Here is a 19443-nt window from a genome sequence, read left to right on the forward strand (position 1 = left end):
GATCTGGCTCCAGTTCCACGGAGCGTATTTTGTCCGACAGAGGCTCACACCGTCCTTTGCTCCTACTTGCTTGCGGAGAGGAAGTGCAAACAAAACACTCAGAGGTCATAACATGAAAAACGTTACCTTCAAAGTCTCGACACTCGGAATGCAAGTTGGTTTTGGAAAACCAACTTCCCGGAAGAGATCTCGTCGCAGAGAATCCTCTCTCCAAACCTGCACACAGAAGAGGTGTGCTCTCGGGTTCCTTCTCGCAAATCAGAGTTCTGCTCCCTAGCGCTGGCACATTTGTGGGAGAGGGGGGGCGCTGGGATGGCTTTTATAAGCTGCAAGGACAGCAGGAATAGCTGAATAATTTCCTTCAACAATAGCAAGCAAGAGGGGGCGCTAGAAAAGCAGATAGAGAGGAGAGAGAGCTTGCGCCAATTCTAGAGAGAGGAGGTAGAGAGATCGCTGGCTGTTTTTGGCCAAAGGGGGCGCCCAGCTTTACTGCTGCTTTATTTATATTGTGGCCGCCCGCTTAATATACTGTGCCGCCTCCTTTTTAAGAGAGGTTAGAACCTGTTTAAAACTCAATAAAACCTTGTGAGCTGAAAACAATGCTTACATAGCACTTCCCAGGCATCCCTGGATGCAACCACATGCATAGATGCAATGCAAACAGACTTCCTCGCGCGAAAGCATTTGCGTTCCTGAAAAGCAACTTGCTTTCTCAGAAACCAACTGTATTTCCTCAAAGTTTCCTCTAAACCCATCTTCATTCAAGTGCTTGCTCATCCTTGTGCGCTATTCTAACATAGTTCGGAATTTCCTCCCGACTATGGAATATTCCTTTTCGATGTCCCTATCACCCACTTTGTGACACATCAAGAATACCCATCACCTAGTCCTTTCCCATTGAACTTACCGTACAATCTTCTTCTCGATGCTCTGTCACCCATCTTATGACGCATCAGAGATGTTCGTTCCCGGATGGTCGATTATGTTACAGATTGGGGCACCCCAAGTCGGGAATCTAGCACGACACACGAGACAATCACTTGAGTCGACATGGCCCGGGGTAGTTCCGTGCCTAGAGGTATTGGCCCCAAAATCTGGCGGCCCTTACGGTATTTATTTATTTTATATTAATGCTTGAGCAAAGTACAACACCCGTGGGACCTTTGCTCTCAAACTCTACGTCCAGATGCTATGGCAAGTGAGGCCCCAAGGGTCTTATTTATTCTTACAAGGGATGCCCCAAAATCATTCAGTTCAAAAGCAATAATCCAAAAAGCATCTGCTTTCAAAGGCCAACGCTTGTTCTCAAGAAAAGCAGCCAGCGGAATTTACGAAAATCTGTATTGTTGTCCATGTGGCATGTCATGCGGCAGTCCGTACAGCTGCCTTGTCATCGTGATTCAAGGAGGGTTGTATAGCTATCCACGTCACCTGTCCCGGGTAGTCTTGCCATGTCATGAATTTGTGACATACCCCCCTCTTGAAAGAATTGTAATTGCCCTCGATTACGCCTACAAAATCAGATATGAGCCATACACCAATTCAGTAGACACTGACTCTAAGTACCGACGCACTAGACGACACAAATCCAGCCCTTGTGCAAAGACGACAGTCACATCACATCATATTCAAGTCATATCACATAGAATTGATTCAGATCTAGGACCATGATTCCTGGCAACCTATTCAGCAATCGCATCTAGATCCACACCGGACCTCACTCATGTCAGATTAACTAATCTTATTGCGATCATGTCCATAGATTTCCCAAGACCGAATGTTGCAGTCATTTCGTCAATCATTCCATCTTTCAATCACTCCATGTGCACTCGAACACAATCACATGTGTGAGTAATCATTTCCGAGAATTCCAATTCAGCAATCAGACGCTGAGTTCATACTGAACAGAGTGTTTCAATCATTCAGTTCTAGTCATCTTTTCGTTGTGTGGCCATCTCATCTCTTGGGAACTCTTGTTGCGCTCACCACAGTTTCATTGAGTCATTCATCATCAGTCATCATCATGATTCAAAATTCATGATTCTTATCGTTATCAAGTTCATTCTAGAGCTGTCATTGCTCCAAATTCGTCATCCAGTCATCTTCGAAAAGTCCTATTTCAAAATTGTTCATAAATTCACAAAGCAAAATATTGCCAGTTCATCCATTATTTTCTATCAAATAAGATACTCGCTCAGTTCTATTTTCAATATGTCAGTCATTCTCATTCTTGTGCCTTTTTGGGGTACCGTGCAGATGTCCTTGTTCCCCACACTTTCCCGTTTTGAGATATTCGTCTTTCTGTTCCTCTGTCAGTCGAGATCGTGTATCTTTCTGTCGTTGGCGTCTTTTATCACTTGTTGAAGGTTGATCTGATGGATAAGTCAAGTTACCCGAATGCATAGCAAAGCCTTGCTTAGCATGTCCCATCAACTGTTGTATGGACTCAGATTTTTGTAACAAGCAGCAGTCTCGTATCTCTTTGGGTAGTCCACAACAGAATTGCTCGATTTGCTGCTTGAAGCTGATCTTCTTAAAGGATAAAGGAGGTAGAAAAACATCTAAAAATCTCTCACAATAAGTATCCAAAGTTTATGCCTTGACCATCCCAAGATGATTCTAGGCAGTAATCACGTCTTTTTTCGTATTCTTGAGTGAGCTACGAAGAAATAAAGAGTCTCTTGAACTTCAGGCACTTTGTTGGTCCGTGCATTTCCTTTCAAAAATGATGCTGCCCATCTAATTTTGGAGTGCTCTGTATAGCGGCCTCTAGTGAACGCTATGTCAAACTGTTGAATAAAGGCTAAAGCCTTAGGAGCATTTGAAACCCTCAAAAGGTCTCAAACTTTACTGCCTATTCACCCTCTTTGAATTCCTTGGCCTTTTTGCCCTTGTCCTCGAGAAAATCATATTGGTTGGCTCTGTAAAAGTTCTCTCTCTTTGAATAAAACATATGGTCATTGGAGTCTAAACTCTCAGAAGAGGATGAATCCTCATCAAAACTGTCAGAAAAGTGTCGGGGTCTGCTTTTCTTGGCCTTCTTCGTGTTCGTTCCCAATCTCTGGTTCTTTCGTCGATTCTTGCCCTTTCTGTCCTCATCACTCGAATCAGAAGAGGATGAGCTGTCCGAACTGTGAAAAGAAGATGAGGATGAACTGGACAATCTTTCGAAGCGCATATGCTTCTTCTATTTTCTTGCATTCACTAAAGAAGATTGAAGGCCCAAATAACTAGTCAGTTCCCTTGTTGTGTTTCTTCAGTTGCTTCGGACAGGAGGTTTCTTGAGGGCTGACTGCTGTGGGGAATTAATGGCTTTCTGCCAATGGGAATGCACTTCATCGATTGGGGGTGCATACTGGGGATCCTTTGCAAACTGGAGCATCTGCTTTGCACAATCATCAACCTGCTGTTGACGCTGCATTTCCATCAATTGATACTCTGTAGGCCGTGGGGGGTCGTACTCATGTTCTGATCGTCCTTTGAATTTTCCGTACTCTCACCCAATCAGGAGTTGTTGGGTGGGTTCGTTTGATTCTTGTGGGATTCGTCGTTTGAATCCATGTGTGTCGTGGTTAGAGGATTGGATTTCCCGGTAGAAGAGAAATCGGTCGTGCTCTGATACCATTGTTACAGACTGGGGCACCCCAATTCGGGAATCTGACACTTAAAAATACTTCACAACTTTAAATTTGAGTCGACAAGGCCCGGCGTAGTTCCGTGCCCAGAGGTATTGGCCCCAAAATCTAGCGCCCCTTTCGGTATTTATTTATTTTATATTAATGCTTGAGCAAAGTACAACACCCGCGGGACCTCTGCTCTCAGACTCTGCTTCCAGATACTCTGTAGAGTGAGGCCCCAAGGGTCTTATCTATTCTTACAAGGGATTCCCCAAAAGCAAAGCCCCAAAATCATTCAGTTCAAAAGCAATAATCCAAAAAGCATTTGCTTTCAAAAGCCAGCGCTTGTTCTCAAGAAAAGCAACGAGTGGAATTTACGAAAATTCATATGTTGTCCACGTGGCATGTTAGCGCAAAATGAGGCGGTCCGTACAGCTGCTATGTCAGTGCAGTTCATGGAGGGCTATACAGCTGTCCACGTCATCTGTCCCATGCAGTCCTGCCACATCATCAATTTGTGCCAGAGTACTTCTTCCCGATGCTCCTTGTCACCCATCCGATGTGACGCATTAGAAGTACCTGTTCCTGGTGGCCTTATAGATATTCCCGTTCATAGTGCTTCTGTCATTTCTCTGAATCACGCACTAGGAATAGCCGTACTCGCATGACTCCAGTGAGAAAAACCCTCTCACTTAAGATTCTAATAATTCATTTAGAATTATTTTTCTGGCAGATAAAGCCAATTTAGCAACAGGAACTAGGACTCGTCCTAAGCTGTATTGGTGGTTAATTTAGAGTGTTCTCCGATTCCAGAGTAATTTGAAAAGCTATGCTAGCCCTTATTCCCAAAGTGGAGAGTTGGCTCCACTTTACATAAGGATCATGGTAATATTCTGATCAATGAGGTGCAATACTATCGTTTTAATGTTTTATTTCATCTATTGGATAGACAAGGCCAAACCCCTAGTAGTGGTTATTTTACCACTTGTAGAGTGCCAACAATGATGCACGGAACATGAAATGCCGTTCTAAACCCCCACAATAATACAAATAAGCACTCGCAACATCCCACTCAGTTGTCTAAGCTGTGCATATACCTGCACTCTTATATGACTTGACTCGAGCAATGTAAACTGCTATAACCGTGGTTAGTTAGAACTCTGATCACATAGTTGTAATGGAATGTGTGTACACTTCCATGCGTATAACATGACCTGTCAGCCAACAATGGTCCTTGTGCCTTGCCTCCGAGCAGGGTGGAGTATGAAGGCAGAAAGAGGAGTTCCAAATCAATCAATCTGCTGTATGCATTCATCCATCCATGCTTCTTATCCAGTCAAGCTCTAATACTGCAGATAATGTGATGGATCACAATTCGTCACAACACCTTATCATATGAATTCACCCATGCCATCCATGCTTCTTATCCAATCAATAATGTGATGGATCACAATTTGTCACAACACCTTATCATATGCATTCACCCATGCCATCAGATATTTTTGCATATAAATCTTCTTGCTTCAGGAAGATCATGTTTCTGAGACGAGCCTCTGTGCAATGTGGGGAATGCAGTAAGTGTGGAAGTTAAACACAAAATCCCTAAGATTCCTCATCAATTGAAGAACCATAATAAGTAGGGTTATTTACTGTAGCGAGGAAAAGGTGTCGTGCTCTCTAGAGTGGGTGCTCCTCAGTGCAGTAACCTCACTCCAACATAAGAAACATTACACGGGAACATGACTCAAACACAGAAGTGGAATATGACTCAAGACACGATACGACTCAAAACACAACTACAGACTCAACTCAAAGGAACTCGACAAACTCAAAGAACAATACAACTTTGGCTAGCAGCACACACAGCTCCAAGCTTAGGCCTCAAGGTACAATGGGGGTGTCGAGGCTCCAATGTGTAGGGAGGGTGCCAGTGGCGTGCAGAACTCTAGACTTGGGACTCGAGACTAAACGCTAAACCATACAAAGTGGATGATGATAGAGCGTCCATCAACCACACATGAGTATCTCCTAAAGAATCACAAACAGCTAGCAGATATCCAATCCAGCTAAGCCTATCTCCAAACTAAGGCATGGTGATCTGGCCACGGTGTCCACTAGACCACAATCTGTATCCCTTGCCACGTGTCACTGCCCAGGCAAAAGTCCGTCCGGTGTGAACCCCAGCCCAACTGCAACTAGCTGTCTGTCTAGTGCCTGTGACACTATAGCCCTGCTACAGGTTGCCTGCCATAAGACCACTTACCGTCCCGGTGAGAGAGAACAATGAAACTGGAAGGAAGGAACAATGTAGCCAACCTGGATGAAGAAGGTGATTGCAGTAGACGATGAAGAAGTACGAGATGTAACAGACTTGGACACTCCAAGTCAAGAATCAACCGCGACAGCACCAAATAACCACTTCAAAACAAGTCACAGATCACAATATATTTACACTGGCCCGGCGGAGTTCCGTGCCTAGAGATATTGGCCCCAGAGACTGGCGCCCCTTTCGGTATTTCTTTTTGTATTAATCACTCATCAAAGTACAAGAGAGTGGCTCGGGGTTCACTCTCAGACTCTGCGTCTAGATGCTCTGAGAAGTGAGGCCCTCACCACAGTTTAAAGGTTACAAGGGATGCCCAAAAGCAGAGCCCCGAAAGCTTCAAATCAAAAGCAATTGCTCTCTCTCTCTCACAGACAGTCAAAACTTGAAAGCAAAAGCATTTTCTCTCTCTCTCTCTTTCTCATTAGGTAGAGAAAAAGCAAAATTTGCGTCGCTCATCTTTCTTAAATTTTTAACTTTTAATTTTTTTTTAATAAGCCTCAACGATTTCCGGAAATTAGGGTTTTGGCAAAAATTAGGGTTTGCATGAATTTTAGGGTTTTTGACAGAAATTAGGGTTGTCCGTAGCCACGTCATCACTTTGTGACATACCCCCCTCTTGAAAGCATTGTAATCGACCGCGATTATGCCTGCAAAACCGACAAAAGCCATAAACCGTCTTAGCAGACACTGACTGTTAGTACTTACGTACTAGGAACACACATCTAGCACATGTACAAAATCGACAGTCACATCACACGACATCACCAGACATCACAGGACATCACATGACATTCAACATTCATTCGGATCTTAGAGTATGATTTATCGGCAATGTAGCTAGCAATCACATCTAGGTCCAATCAAGACCTCATCGATGTCCGATTGACTAACCCCTATTGCAACCATGTCTATTCGAGATCAATCAGACCAAAATGCTACAGTCATTTCATCTGTCAGTTCCTGCACTCACAAGAAGTCAAGAACAAATCAGTATCATTATCAGGAATTCCATTTCATAAAGTTATCCAGCAGAATTCTGTCAGCTCTCAGTATCCCTGAAGCTCAAAGAGACATCAGTGACTTTAGTATCAAAATCAAGGCATCTGTTGACGAAGGAGCGGAGTGACTCCCCTCTTGTGCATCCCACTGCACCAGATCTCCGGCCAAGCTGAATTCTGGGTTCCGTTTGGAGTAGACTATGCTAAACCAAAACATCGAGGTAAAGTTTCACAATCCGAGGAGTATCTGCTAGGTCCTCCTCCTCCATCCACTTCGCATCAAATGCAGGAAAGTTCTTGAACTTAACCAAGAACCGCCTTCGGACTTTAGCTTTCTTCGTATCGTTATGTGCCAAAATCTGTTCAGGAACAAGGATCTCCTCGTTTCTTCCACTTCGGGTTGCTCATCAGGCTCCCCATCATCAAGCACATCACCCTTAACAAGTTTTAAGAGATTCACATGCAATGCATTGTGAATCCTCCAAGTATCTGGCAGTTTCAATCGGAAGGAGACATCATTTATCTTGTAAGTGATCTGGAAAGGTCCGTAGTATCGCATACTAAGCTTTGGAAAAAGCCTCTCCTTTCCCTTTTTCTCTCGTAGGCGTGCCTTCTCAAAACGTAAGAGCACCCAATCATCCTCCTTCAATTTCAAGTCGCGCCGATGGCGATCCACTGCCTTTTTCTCTCGTTCTTGAGACTCCTGCAAAGTCTCGCGAACCTTGGCAAAAGCCATATCCAAATCTCGCGAATATTCATCCGCTTCCAATATCTAATCTTTCGTGCTCAGGAAGGATGGATTCTTCGCAGAACTTTCAACAATCTCACATGGCGTCTTTCCCGTCGAAGAGCGTATCGTGTTATTGTAGGCAAATTCCACCAAAGGTAAGTTCTTTTCCCATTGAGTCTTCTGATCCGAGATACAAGACTTCAATAAATCTAAAATCACTGAATTGGCAATCTCAAATTGCCCGTCAGTCTGCAAGTGGAACGATGACGAGAACTGCAACTGCGTGCCAATGTTCTCCCAAATTGCCTTCCAAAACAAACTCATAAATTTGGGGTCTCTATCTGAGACAATCGTCTCAGACGTGCCATGTAATCAGAAAATCATCGTGATCATTCTGTGTAATCGGGAGATCAAAAATGAAATCCATTTCAATACTTTCCCAGGGGCAGGTGGGTATGGTTAGAAGGGTGTAACAATCTCTGTGTCTTATGCCTGTCAAACTTGACCTTCTGGCATACTGCACACAACTCTTCCACGTCCTTTTTAAGTCACGGCCAAAAAAAATATCTCTCTACCCCTTTCATGGTGGTAGCAATGCCACGGTGACCCGTAAAAGGTGGACAGTGGCATTCACTCATAACCTTATCCCTCAACGGCTGTGTAACGCACAACATAGTCTTTCTCATCAAGTAGCCTTCCCGAAGGGAGTATCCCGCTATTGTCCCCCCATCCCGTATCCGTGTGAGAATATCTGCAAAATCTGTATTGTGGCATACTGATCGACCATATCCTCGAAGCTCCTATGATGTATCGCGGAAATAGCCAGAACCAACGGTTTCCGAGACAAAGCATCTGCCACCACATTCTTCTGTCCCTGCACATGGACAATCTGGAAGTGGAATTATGACAAGATGTTCGCCCACCGCATCTGCTTTTCCGAAAGCTGCTTCTGTGACAAGAAGTAGCGCAAACTCTGATGGTCTGTAAAGATAGTAAAATCCGCTCCGAGTAGGTAATGCCGCCACTGAGTAAGAGCATGGATAACCGCCAAAAGCTCTTTCTCATAAATCTGTGCTGTCATCTCCGGCCTAGAGAACAAACGGCTCTCGTAAGCTATGACATGGCCTTCTTGCATCAAGACTGCACCCAGACTACGACCACAATCATCACAATACACTTCAAATGACTTCTGCAAGTCCGGCAAAGTCAAAATAGGTCCCGTAGTCAATTTCTCTTTCAATGTCCGAAAGGCAGTCACCTCTGTGGATCCCCACGAAAAAGGTACTCCTTTCTGTGTCAAGGTATGCAAAGGGGAAGCAACCTCTGCAAACTGTCGTATGAACCGCCTGTAGTACGAACACAGTCCCAAGAAGCTTCTAACTTCATGGCCATTCCTCAAATCGGGCCAATCACGGATAGTCTCTATCTTGGCCGGGTCCATTTGCACTCTTGCTGCTGACACAATGTGTCCCAAAAAGTGTATCTCTGGTAGGAAAAATTCACTTTTCTTTGCATTAATCACTAACGTGTGATCTCGTAATGCCTGAAAGACTTGAAGCAAATGATTTCTGTGTTCTGCCTCATTCTTGGAGAAAACAATGATGTCGTCAAAGAAAGTGCCAACAAATAGCCTGTACTCTTGAAAAATCCTGTCCATCATCCGGTTAAATGTCACAGGAGCATTGGTTAAGCCAAAAGGCATCACCAAAAACTCAAATAACCCAAAAGTCGTCCGAAAAGCTGTCTTGTAGACATCTCCTGGCGCTATCCTGATCTGATGATATCCACTCTTCAAGTCAATCCTGCTAAAGCACGAGGATCCCTGTAACCTGTCGAGTATATCATCGATCCTAGGAATCGGAAATCTGTTCTTGATGGTGATTTCATTGAGAGTGCTATAATCGATGCACATTCTCCAAGATCCGTCTTTCTTCAAAACCAACAACACTGGAGAGCAATACAGTGAAGTACTAGGCTGGACAAGACCCTTTTCCAAGAGGTCTTTCACTGGGTTCATAATCTTTTCATTCTGTACTCGGCTCACACGGTAAGGTGGCCGATTCGGTGGTGTGCCTCCAGGTATCAGATCAATGGTTTGATCTTCAGGCCCTCTGAAAAGCAATCGGCATGAGTGTGGAGAAAAATCTTGGCGTTCTTTTGATCAGGTCAAAACATATTCAACCTTTATCCATCGTTCAGTTCTCTCCCAAAAGAATGAGTAAGAAACTGAAGTTCATCAAGTACAATCTCTAAGCCCTTCATTTATCAAAGTCACTTTCTCAGTCCGGTAGTCAACCACGGCGTAGTTCTTGTGGTACCAAGGGATCCTAAGTAGAACGTCACTCGCATGCCCTAAACACCCCTGTCATTGCAAACGAAGTTTGCCAATGCTCGGTGAAATGGCAACATCCCATCCGGGTGCCAGTCGAACTACCTCCGCCTGTGGCGTCAGTCTGTCGGGCGTAATTCCAAATCGAGCCGCCAATTCTAAGTGAAAAGAAGTTGGCCTTGGCTCCTTCAAAAGAGCTTCCTGATCTTTCACTTTGCCCCAAAAGTGGCAAAGTTTGTACTTTCATTCATTAGATTCGGTGCAGGTCCCACGCCATGTGGTACCAGTTCTGCTTTTCTATCTTAGAACTTTTCTATCTGCCTTTTCTGCCACGTTCCTCAGCTGCTCTCGAACTCTCAGGCCTGTCGTCGTTCTTATCATTCTGGTCTTTCTGTGCCTTTTTAGGGCACTTCGCGGAGATATGTCCATGTTCCCCGCATCCAAAGCACTTGCCCTCTCTGATGAAGCGAGCTCTCTACTTAGGAGTAAGCTTGGGTTGTGCATCCTTTTTGTCTCGGTTGCTCTTTTTCCTTCTACTTTCATTCCCAGAAGTCTGTTCGGCTCGTTGTGTCATGGCCTCATCTGTGGGATAGGTCAGACTGCCAGAGTGAATGGCAAAGCCCCGCTTCGCATGACTCATCAACTCCTGAATAGAAGCTGACTTCTGTTCCAAGCAGTGATCTCGGATCTTTGTAGGTAGACCCAAGGTAAACCGCTCAATCTGTTCTCTCAACGAGATCTTCTTGAATGAAGAGGCGGGTAGAAAAGAGCTCCAGAATCTTTCACAGTAAGCATTGATTGTATCTTTCTTGGTCATCCGAAGATGGTTCCAAGCAGCTCGTACATCTCGTTCATATTCTTGCGTTAACCAAGAAGAAATAAAAAGCTTCTTAAATTTCAGCCATTTAACTGGCGCAGTCTTGTTTAAAAGAAGAGTGGACCACCAAGTACGAGCATTCCCCTTAAAGTAAGAGGTAGCTCTCCGAATCTTGGAGCGCTCTGAATAGCGTCCTCCCGCGAAAGCAATGTCAAACTGCTGTATAAAAGACAAAGCCTTCGAAGCATCTGAGTATCCTGAAAAAGTATCAAACTTGATCGAGTGGCCACCTTCCTTAAACTCTCTGACTTTCTTGCTTTTATCTTCGAGAAAGTCATACTGGTTGGCTTTGTAAAAATTCTTCTTGTTCGCATAAAAGTTTCCGTTGTCAGAGTCTGAACTGTCCGTAGACAAGTCCTCTGCAGAAGTGTCACTCATTGGGCGAGACTTAGACTTCTTTGCCTTTCTCTTGCCCTTTCCGAAGCGTTGCTTCTGACAGTTCTTCTAGCTTCTCGGATTAGAGCGAAGAAGACAGAAAAGGTAAAAAGCGAAGAAGAAGAAGAAGAACTGGGTACTCCTTCAAATCGAACACGCCTCTTCTGCTTCTTTGCCTTGTCAAAAGTCGACTGACGACCCAAATAACGTGGAAAGTCAGTGCTTTTCTTTTGCTTTTTTCCGTGCTTTTTGGCTTTCTTCTGTGTGTCAAAAAGCTGAGCAATCCGTGCATCAACCACCTCTTCTAGTTCCTTCTCTGAATATTGTTTGGGATCAGAAGGTTTCTTGAAAGCAGATTTCGGGGGTGGTGTAGTGGTTTTCTGCCACTGTGCATGCACTTCCTGAAAAGAAGTCTCGCTCGTATATTTTGCCAATTTCGGATCCTTCGCAAAACTGAGCATCATCTTTGTTGCATCGCCGATCAATTGACGACGCTTCATCTCTCTTTGCTCCGCCTGAGTAGGCCGAGGCGGGCCATCCTCTCTGCCAGAATCTTCGTTGTGATCCCGGCCCGCATCTCCAGATGCAGAGGGAGTCGACTGATCCTTGCGTGAAGCCATAGGTGCCACGGAAAAATAATTGGGGATCGGATTTCTCGTAGAAGAGAAATCGGCCGTGCTCTGATACCATTGTAACAGACTTGGACACTCCAAGTCAAAAATCAACCACGACAACACCAAATAACCACTTCAAAACAAGTCACAGATCACAATAGATTTACACTGGCCCGGCGGAGTTCCATGCCTAGAGATATTGACCCCAAAGACTGGCGCCCCTTTCGGTATTTCTTTTTGTATTAATCAATCATCAAAGTACAAGAGAGTGGCTCGGGGTTCACTCTCAGACTCTGCGTCCAGATGCTCTGAGAAGTGAGGCCCTCACCACTAGTTTAAAGGTTACAAGGGATGCCCAAAAGCAGAGCCCCGAAAGCTTCAAATCAAAAGCAATTGCTCTCTCTCTCTCACAGAGAGTCAAAACTTGAAAGCAAAAGCATTCTCTCTCTCTTTCTCATTAGGTAGAGAAAAAGCAAAATTTGCGTCGCTCATCTTTCTATTAAAAAAAATAATAATAATAATAATAAATTTTAATAAGCCTCCGCGATTTCCAAAAATTAGGGTTTGCAAGAATTTTAGGGTTTCTGGCAGAAATTAGGGCCTGTCCGTAGCCACGTCATCACTTTGTGACACGAGAAACTCTGCCAAATGAAATAATCTGTTTAGAAAGCAAAGACTGAAGAAGGCCCAAGCATGAACCAAACGATTAAAGTCACAAAGCAACGAAATATCCAAAGCAAAGAATAGGGGCTGATGGAAGGGGCAAGCTAGAAGAACGCATTTGTCCTATTTGAAGGAAATAAGAGCAATCTGACAATGCTTTGAGTATTAGGTCAAGATTCGAAACTATTGCCGGTAAGTTGAAATAGCTCGGACCCTCCAACTTGTTGCAAAGGCTGCAATTATTTTATTTTTTACTTTTTTACTGAAAAACCGGGAGATTTTCATGTTTGACTGAGGATGAGAGGGAGGTGTAAGGGCAGAGGTGGTTGGGCTAGATAGGGGCAAGAGGAGAGGGGGTAGGGGCGAGGGGGTGGGTAGGGGCGAGGGGATTGGGCTAGATAGGGGCGAGAGGAGAGGGGGCAGGGGCGAGGGGGGGCTAGATAGGGGCGAGGGGAGGTAGTGAGGGACGAGGAGTAGAGGAGTTGACGAAGGAAAGGGAAGAGGGGATGGGAGGATGTACTGCAAAGGGTGCACAGAGAGCATAGAACATATGGTGGAGAAGCTGATTTTGTCCAGTGTGTGAAAGAAACATTTCATGTAGTATTCCAATGCCAGATTGAGTAGAAGATAGACTGAGGGAAAGATAGCCGTACACACACTGGTCTTCCCAGAAGTTTGACAACTAGCGCTTTCAAAACCATCTGCAAATGAGTCTAATCTTATCTGATGTCACGGCAGCAATTGTGATTGTCTACTCTGCATATGGTCTAGTAGTGCTGGGTGGGCATCAAAAACTCCGAAGGTTGGTCCCTTTATGGGGTTTGGAGAGGGTACTGCTAAAGAATTCCCTGTAGGTGAAAGAACAAGGCATTGATTTGGTAGTGTCCAACCACTCCAGCAGATCTTCGTATGACCCGTCAGGTGGAGTAGGTTGTTCCAATTCGAGGCTAGTTTCTAGGGACAAAGCTATGCTATACGACCGGATCCATGCCTCCTTCTAGGCAAATGGGGTGCATTGGGGAGCTAGGAGTGTGTATCCACATGGCGTCATTTCCCCGATCATGAAGGGCTTTAGTGTGTTGCAGCCATGGTCTACCGATGAGCAAGGGAAATCCGCCCTCAACCTGGGGAAGACAAACGACAACAAAATCCAAGTTAAAGGTAAAGTCTTGTACCTACACAGGCACTTTTTCCACTATGCCCATTGGGTAGACTGTTCTCTGGTCGGCCAATGTAACTGTGAAGGGAGCAAGGCGAGTAGGCTGTAGACCTAGAGCCAACATAGTGAACTCGGGCATCAGGTTGATGCTAGATCTACCATCCACTATCACTCCTGAGAATTGCCGCCCCAAGATGGACACGGTGAGACGAGGGCTTCTATAATCAGTGAGGGGAGCAGCGGCATGGGATATCATATAGGACTCTGATGGTCGCACTGGGAGGTGCCAACCAGTGGAAGTTGTTCGGGGGTAAAGTGATTGAATAATAGCAAGGGTGTCACTTCTAAAACTCGCATCTAGCCGCATACCAGTGGTTTCTCTCGAGTACCTTGATCTTCTGTAGATCGACAACTGCTTCCAAGAAGGCTTCATCAATATCGAAGAGCAAAGATTTGGATTCTTACTTGACACTGGGGGATTGTCAACAGCTGAAGGCAGGGTATCCATTGGTGTGAGAATGTGTGGGGGAGTTGAACTTGCTAGAATGCTAAGACCGAGAGCAACTCTCTGGGCTCCAGTGAGGACGCCCGCTCGCTCCTCTACCAATTGCAGCTTATTTTGAGGGGTAACCACATTCGCAGAAGGAGGCAGCTGAGGAATGGTGCTAACTGTATCAAATTGAGCTTGGAAAAGGTAAACTCATTTTGGCTTTGACTTGGGCTCGAAGCCGTGGGATGCACGAAGTTTGGGATAATCCTTACTGTAGCGATCCTTCGCTTCAGGGCAATGACGACAGAGAGGGGACCCTTCTAGCAGAGGGCATTTGCTTTGGTAGTGTCCATAGTCTTCGCATCTGTAGCATAAAATAGGCCAATTCAATGGGCGAGTCGAAGGGCAAGGTGTTCCTTGCTCCTGGTGCATGGAGTTAGAGATGGAGGCGTAGAAGCTTTGAGGAGATGAGGGAGCATGGGTATGATAAAAACTCTGAGAGGGAAAAGTGCTCTGCATACCTTGCATAGGAGGGGCTGTCAACAAAGGTGGCACGTGGTTTGGATGGCCATAGGGGGAAACCATGTGCGATGCAGGTAGTGGCCCTTGTTGAAGAGTAGGACCAAGACTTTGTTGTATTTGTCGCAATCCTTGCCCTCATGTCCAGACTTTTCACAGAAGTGGCAATAAGCCCGAAGGGGGCATTTTTAACAAACTGCTGACTTGTCAAAGCCCTGAAGAAGGGGGCCAACTTGCAGATGTCCGCCAAGGGGTCTAAACCCTAAGAAGAACAAGTAACAAAAGAAGTCCTCCCACCAACTTATGGGGACCCCGTTCGATGGGGCCCCAAGTGACAAAGGATTAAAATAAAGCAGGACCTACACACACACACACACACACACACACACAAACTGATGACGTGGCAGATTTCCGAAAATTGCGTTGGCATGATGACGTAGCGGCTGTACGGATTTCGGCTTTTTGCGTTGACTGATGACGTGGCAGGCTGTGCGGATTTCCGTAAATTACGCTGGCAGCTTTTGGCTTTGCTTTTTGGACCAGAAGCTTTTGAGTTTTGAAGGCTTTTCACTGTAACTGCTTTTCAGGCCAAGGGCCTTTAAATATGAGGTTAGGGCTCATTCTTTGGCATGCTTCCTGGAGAAGGTGCAGAGTCTCGAGTACCGGCTTGTACTGTGTTGATTCAATATAAAGAAATACCGAAAGGGACGCCAAGGTTTGGGGCCAATACTCTCTGGGGTGGAATTCCGCCACTCCATGTCGCGTGTCGTCTCTCTCTTTCAGTTCAGTTATTGCAATGCTAAAAGTCTGTTCAATCTGTTCTTTTCTATTGGCACGTGGTGCCCGTCTTGTGAAAGCATTCTTGTGGTGGGTGCTCTGGAGAGTGGCATGAGCTACACCAGACCATAGCCCTTAGTCTCCTGCTGAGACCTGAGCTCCTCTAGCTCGCGCTTGATCTCGTCCAAAGCCTCATGATGTGGAGGCTTCTCCCATCGAAGAGAGAAGGACTTCTTCTCTTGAAGAGCTCGCTGTAATTTTAGGGCTTCCAATTCCCTATGTAAAGAGGTTAAAGGATTAGAGGGACTTTCTAAAAAGACTGAGGTGGTCTCTACCTGAGGAGAGTCGGTGAACATCTTCCTAGCTCCTTCTATCCGAGTAGCCGCTGCGACAAATTCCTCCAGAGTGGCGTCAGGTCGGACACTCTCTCGGAGTTTTTATTGAGAGGTTTTGGGAAGAGCCTTCTCCACCCATTTCTTAACCATGATTTCACCTGGTTGCTGAGGAAGCTTAGCGACCAGAGACTTGGTTCTGGTCATGAGTTTTGCAAAAGTCTCATTTGGTTGGAGCATCAAATGGCTAATTCATCCAGAACCTTCTTTTGGAAGTCCCCTGGCCTGAAAGCTTCATAGAACTGTCGTCGTAACGTGGCCCAAGTGTAAAGTGGTTCTCTGCAAACTGACTATACCATTTGTCAGCTAAGGCATCCAAGGTGGATGGAAGAGTACTAAGTAGGCATCTTCTCGGTTGAGACCACGACCCCTGCAGAGAGAAACAAACCTCCGAGCATGGTCATCAGCATCCCCTGTGGAGAGACCCTTGAAAGTTGGAAACTTAATATTCACCTTAGCTAGAATGCTTGTGAGCTCCTCCATGGCTGTCTGTGCAGGAGCTTGCTGCATTGGAGCTTGGTGTAACACAGTGGATGAGAAGTTTATTGATGGGGGTGACTGGGGAGGTGTAGAATTGGTTGAGGGGGAAGGTAGGGGTAATGGGGCTAGTGTCAGCATAGTTACCCGGAACGGGAAATCGGAACGGAGAACGGCAACATGCATGAAATGCCATTCCCTATTTCGGGTACTCGGGTTTGAAACACGGAACGGGGATTTAGAACGGAAAATTGGGATGGGAACGGGGGAACGGGGACCTGAAAATGGCCATTCCCTGTTACTATGGCTGGTGGACTTCTGCTTGGCAGGAAGGGTTGACGCTTCCTGTGGTAGTACTTCAAAGGACTTAGTAGTGGGCTTTGTCGCTCTTTTGACTGCCTTGTATGTGTCATGCAACAACCAAAAGCCCACCCAAGCTTTGAGCACGAAGACCTTTACTTACTGCACACTGGTCCGCACTCCACTAGACCAGGGCGAGTGACTAGACCTCCTGCCTAGACCTGGACGAGAGAGGACTAGACCCAACCTAGAGACTACTAGACCAGAACGAGAGACTAGACAAGTAGGTCTAGACGAGCACGTTGAAAACTAAGCAGGTCGAGGGAAAACTAGACGGAACCAAGCTGAGGCAGGCCCAGACTTGTGCAAACAAACCGAGTGATACACAAGGTTGAAACCAGGTAGCTCCTCGACTCGGCTTTCTACAGAGTGAGACTTCAGTTGAGAAACCTCACTCCAATAGGAGAAACATCACACAGGAACATGACTCGAACACAGAAGTCGAATATGACTCAAGACACGATACGACTCTAAACACAACTGCAGACTCAACTCAAAGGAACTCGACAAACTCAAAGAACCATACAACTCTGGCTGGCAGCACACACAGCTCCAAGCTCGGGACTCAAGGTACAATGGGGGTGTTGAGGCTCCAATGTGCAGGGAGAGTGCCAATGGCGTGCAGAACTCTAGACTCGGGACTTGAGACTAAACGCTAAACCATATAAAGTGGATGATGATAGAGCGTCCACCAACCACACATGAGTATCTCCTAAAGAACCACAAATGGCTAGCAGATATCCAATCCAGCTAAGCCTATCTCCAAACTGAGGCGTGGTGGTCTGTTCACGGTGTCCACTAGACCACAATCTGTATCCCTTGCCACGTGTCACTGCCCAGGCAAAAGTCTGTCCGGTGTAAACCCCAGCCCAACTGCAACTAGCTCTGTCCAGTGCCTATGACACTGTAGCCCTGCTACATTTACTTCTATAATGTTGTGTGGAATGGTTAAAGACCTCTTGATGGACAGTGACATATTTAAAAGGCTGCTCATTTTGGCTGCCAGTTAAGGAAGATCTGACATCTTTTTCCTACTGCTTTTCCAGTGGATTTCAGCTTAGATTGGAAGGACTTGCTGAGCTCACCTTAACTGAGAAAGATGTTGGTCTGAGGATGTTGTTTCAATATAGCCCCGTGAATTCAGAAGGTTGTGAATTAAAGCCAAACAATTTATATATGTCTAATTTCAGCATTTACCCTGGAAAAATGTGTTGTTTATTGCAGGATTTAAAGGACTACCTGTTTCAGTTGTTACTGAGAAAGTGTCACGTGGTAGGTCGATGTTTAATCCATTGTTCTTTCTGCAACTAACTTTTACGCCTTCAAACTTGATTTACCTCAGTTCTGAGTGATTTATTGTATCTGAACTAGCCCCCCCAAAGGTCACAAGCCTCAGGATCATTGGAGAGTTGTGTGAAGGTAGTACAGTTAGTGTTAGTGCAACTATCTCTGGTGGTAGCCCCGAAGGTGCTAGTCGTGTGCGATGGTTCAAGAGAACAATGTCAGGTCTGTCATTATGTGCTAAAGACAAAGACATGGAAGAGATTGGCACTTCAACCATTCCAGAGGTTAGGCAACCTTTTTTCTCATTGACTTTATAAATGTTCAGTACCTACGTAAGTACCGCTATTATTTGTAATGTGGTTCATAATATGTATAACAGGGGTGATGTTATTCAATCAATTTAGTTTTTATGCGGTTGATCTCAGAGTAGGACTCTTTGGAAATTCCTTCCATTAGGCTATCTGAAATTCCAGAGGGTTTACATCCACCATATTACATTTACGTGAGGTTGTTTGAAATAAACCGAACACGTCAATGTTTTTTTTTTTTCAGGTTTTCCATATTCCCCTTGGATACTTCGGGTTCTACTTGGTAGCAGAGTATACCCCTATTCTAGCAGACGGTGTAGCTGGAGAAGAGGTCCTGACAGTTTCCAGTGTTCCTGTGAACAGTAAGTTGTGTGTCTTCTCTGCTGAGCAACAAGGGAAACTTATGGTGTCAACTACATATTGCCAATGTGTGTCCCTGCTTGTGACGTTAATCAATGCAGTGCTACTACCAAGCTTGACGTCACTCTCCATTGTTGGAGAGCATAGAGAAGGAGAAACTTTATCAGCTGCCTACAGCTATATTGGAGGAAAGGAAGGAAACAGTCAATTTAGCTGGTTCTTACATGAGGTAAAGCCAGACTGATGGTATCCTTAAGAATGCTACTTTCTGGTGGTACTGTTGTGCTTTTTCAAAAGGTTAATTGTATATGTCAGAATGAACACGCTCCTGGAACACCAATCCCAGAGGCAGCAGGACTTTTGAAATTTACTATCTCAAAATCAGCAATAAATAAGCTTGTATCACTCAAATGTATACCTGTACGAGAAGATGGCTATGTAGGGGTAGAGAGCAACGTAATGGCACAAGAAATTGTGCAGCCAGGTACTGACATAATTGTCCATGTTTTGATGTAGGAGCTATTGTAACTATGCTTCAGGAGTCATGTATGTTTTGATTTGTTTGCCATTAGAAGTACGCTTTATATGTAACACTAAACATTATTCTTTGACCTGAACCTCTTATGCAGGAGTTCCAAAGTTGCTGTCTTTGAACATAGTAGGAGACCCTGTAGAGGGGTCTCACCTGCGCATAGTGAAGTCCTACTGTGGTGGACTGGAAGGTACTTCAAAATTACAGTGGTTCCAGGTACAAATGTCTCTCTCCAACTTCTTCGTGGTAGATCTAT

General features: G+C 45.1%; 1 protein-coding gene and 1 long non-coding RNA gene across 10 annotated transcripts in view; one reads left to right on the forward strand and one right to left on the reverse strand.

The window, feature by feature from the left end:
- LOC147433582 (187-kDa microtubule-associated protein AIR9-like) overlaps nt 1-19443 on the forward strand; it is a 135706-nt gene that overhangs the window by 51823 nt on the left and 64440 nt on the right. For both annotated transcript variants that reach the window (XM_086490255.1, XM_086490254.1), the window contains 7 exons: nt 17750-17850; nt 17928-17975; nt 18075-18271; nt 18540-18657; nt 18757-18884; nt 18971-19139; nt 19285-19403. In XM_086490255.1, the coding sequence (XP_086346381.1) occupies nt 17750-17850; nt 17928-17975; nt 18075-18271; nt 18540-18657; nt 18757-18884; nt 18971-19139; nt 19285-19403 (880 nt within the window). The remainder of the gene's footprint in view (nt 1-17749; nt 17851-17927; nt 17976-18074; nt 18272-18539; nt 18658-18756; nt 18885-18970; nt 19140-19284; nt 19404-19443) is intronic.
- Nucleotides 1-19443, reverse strand: part of LOC147433583 (uncharacterized) — a 123135-nt gene that overhangs the window by 38723 nt on the left and 64969 nt on the right. The window lies entirely within an intron of this gene.

The sequence above is a fragment of the Adiantum capillus-veneris genome, chromosome 19, assembly GCF_014529385.1.
Source record: "Adiantum capillus-veneris isolate H3 chromosome 19, ASM1452938v2, whole genome shotgun sequence".
Taxonomy (NCBI): domain Eukaryota; kingdom Viridiplantae; phylum Streptophyta; class Polypodiopsida; order Polypodiales; family Pteridaceae; genus Adiantum; species Adiantum capillus-veneris.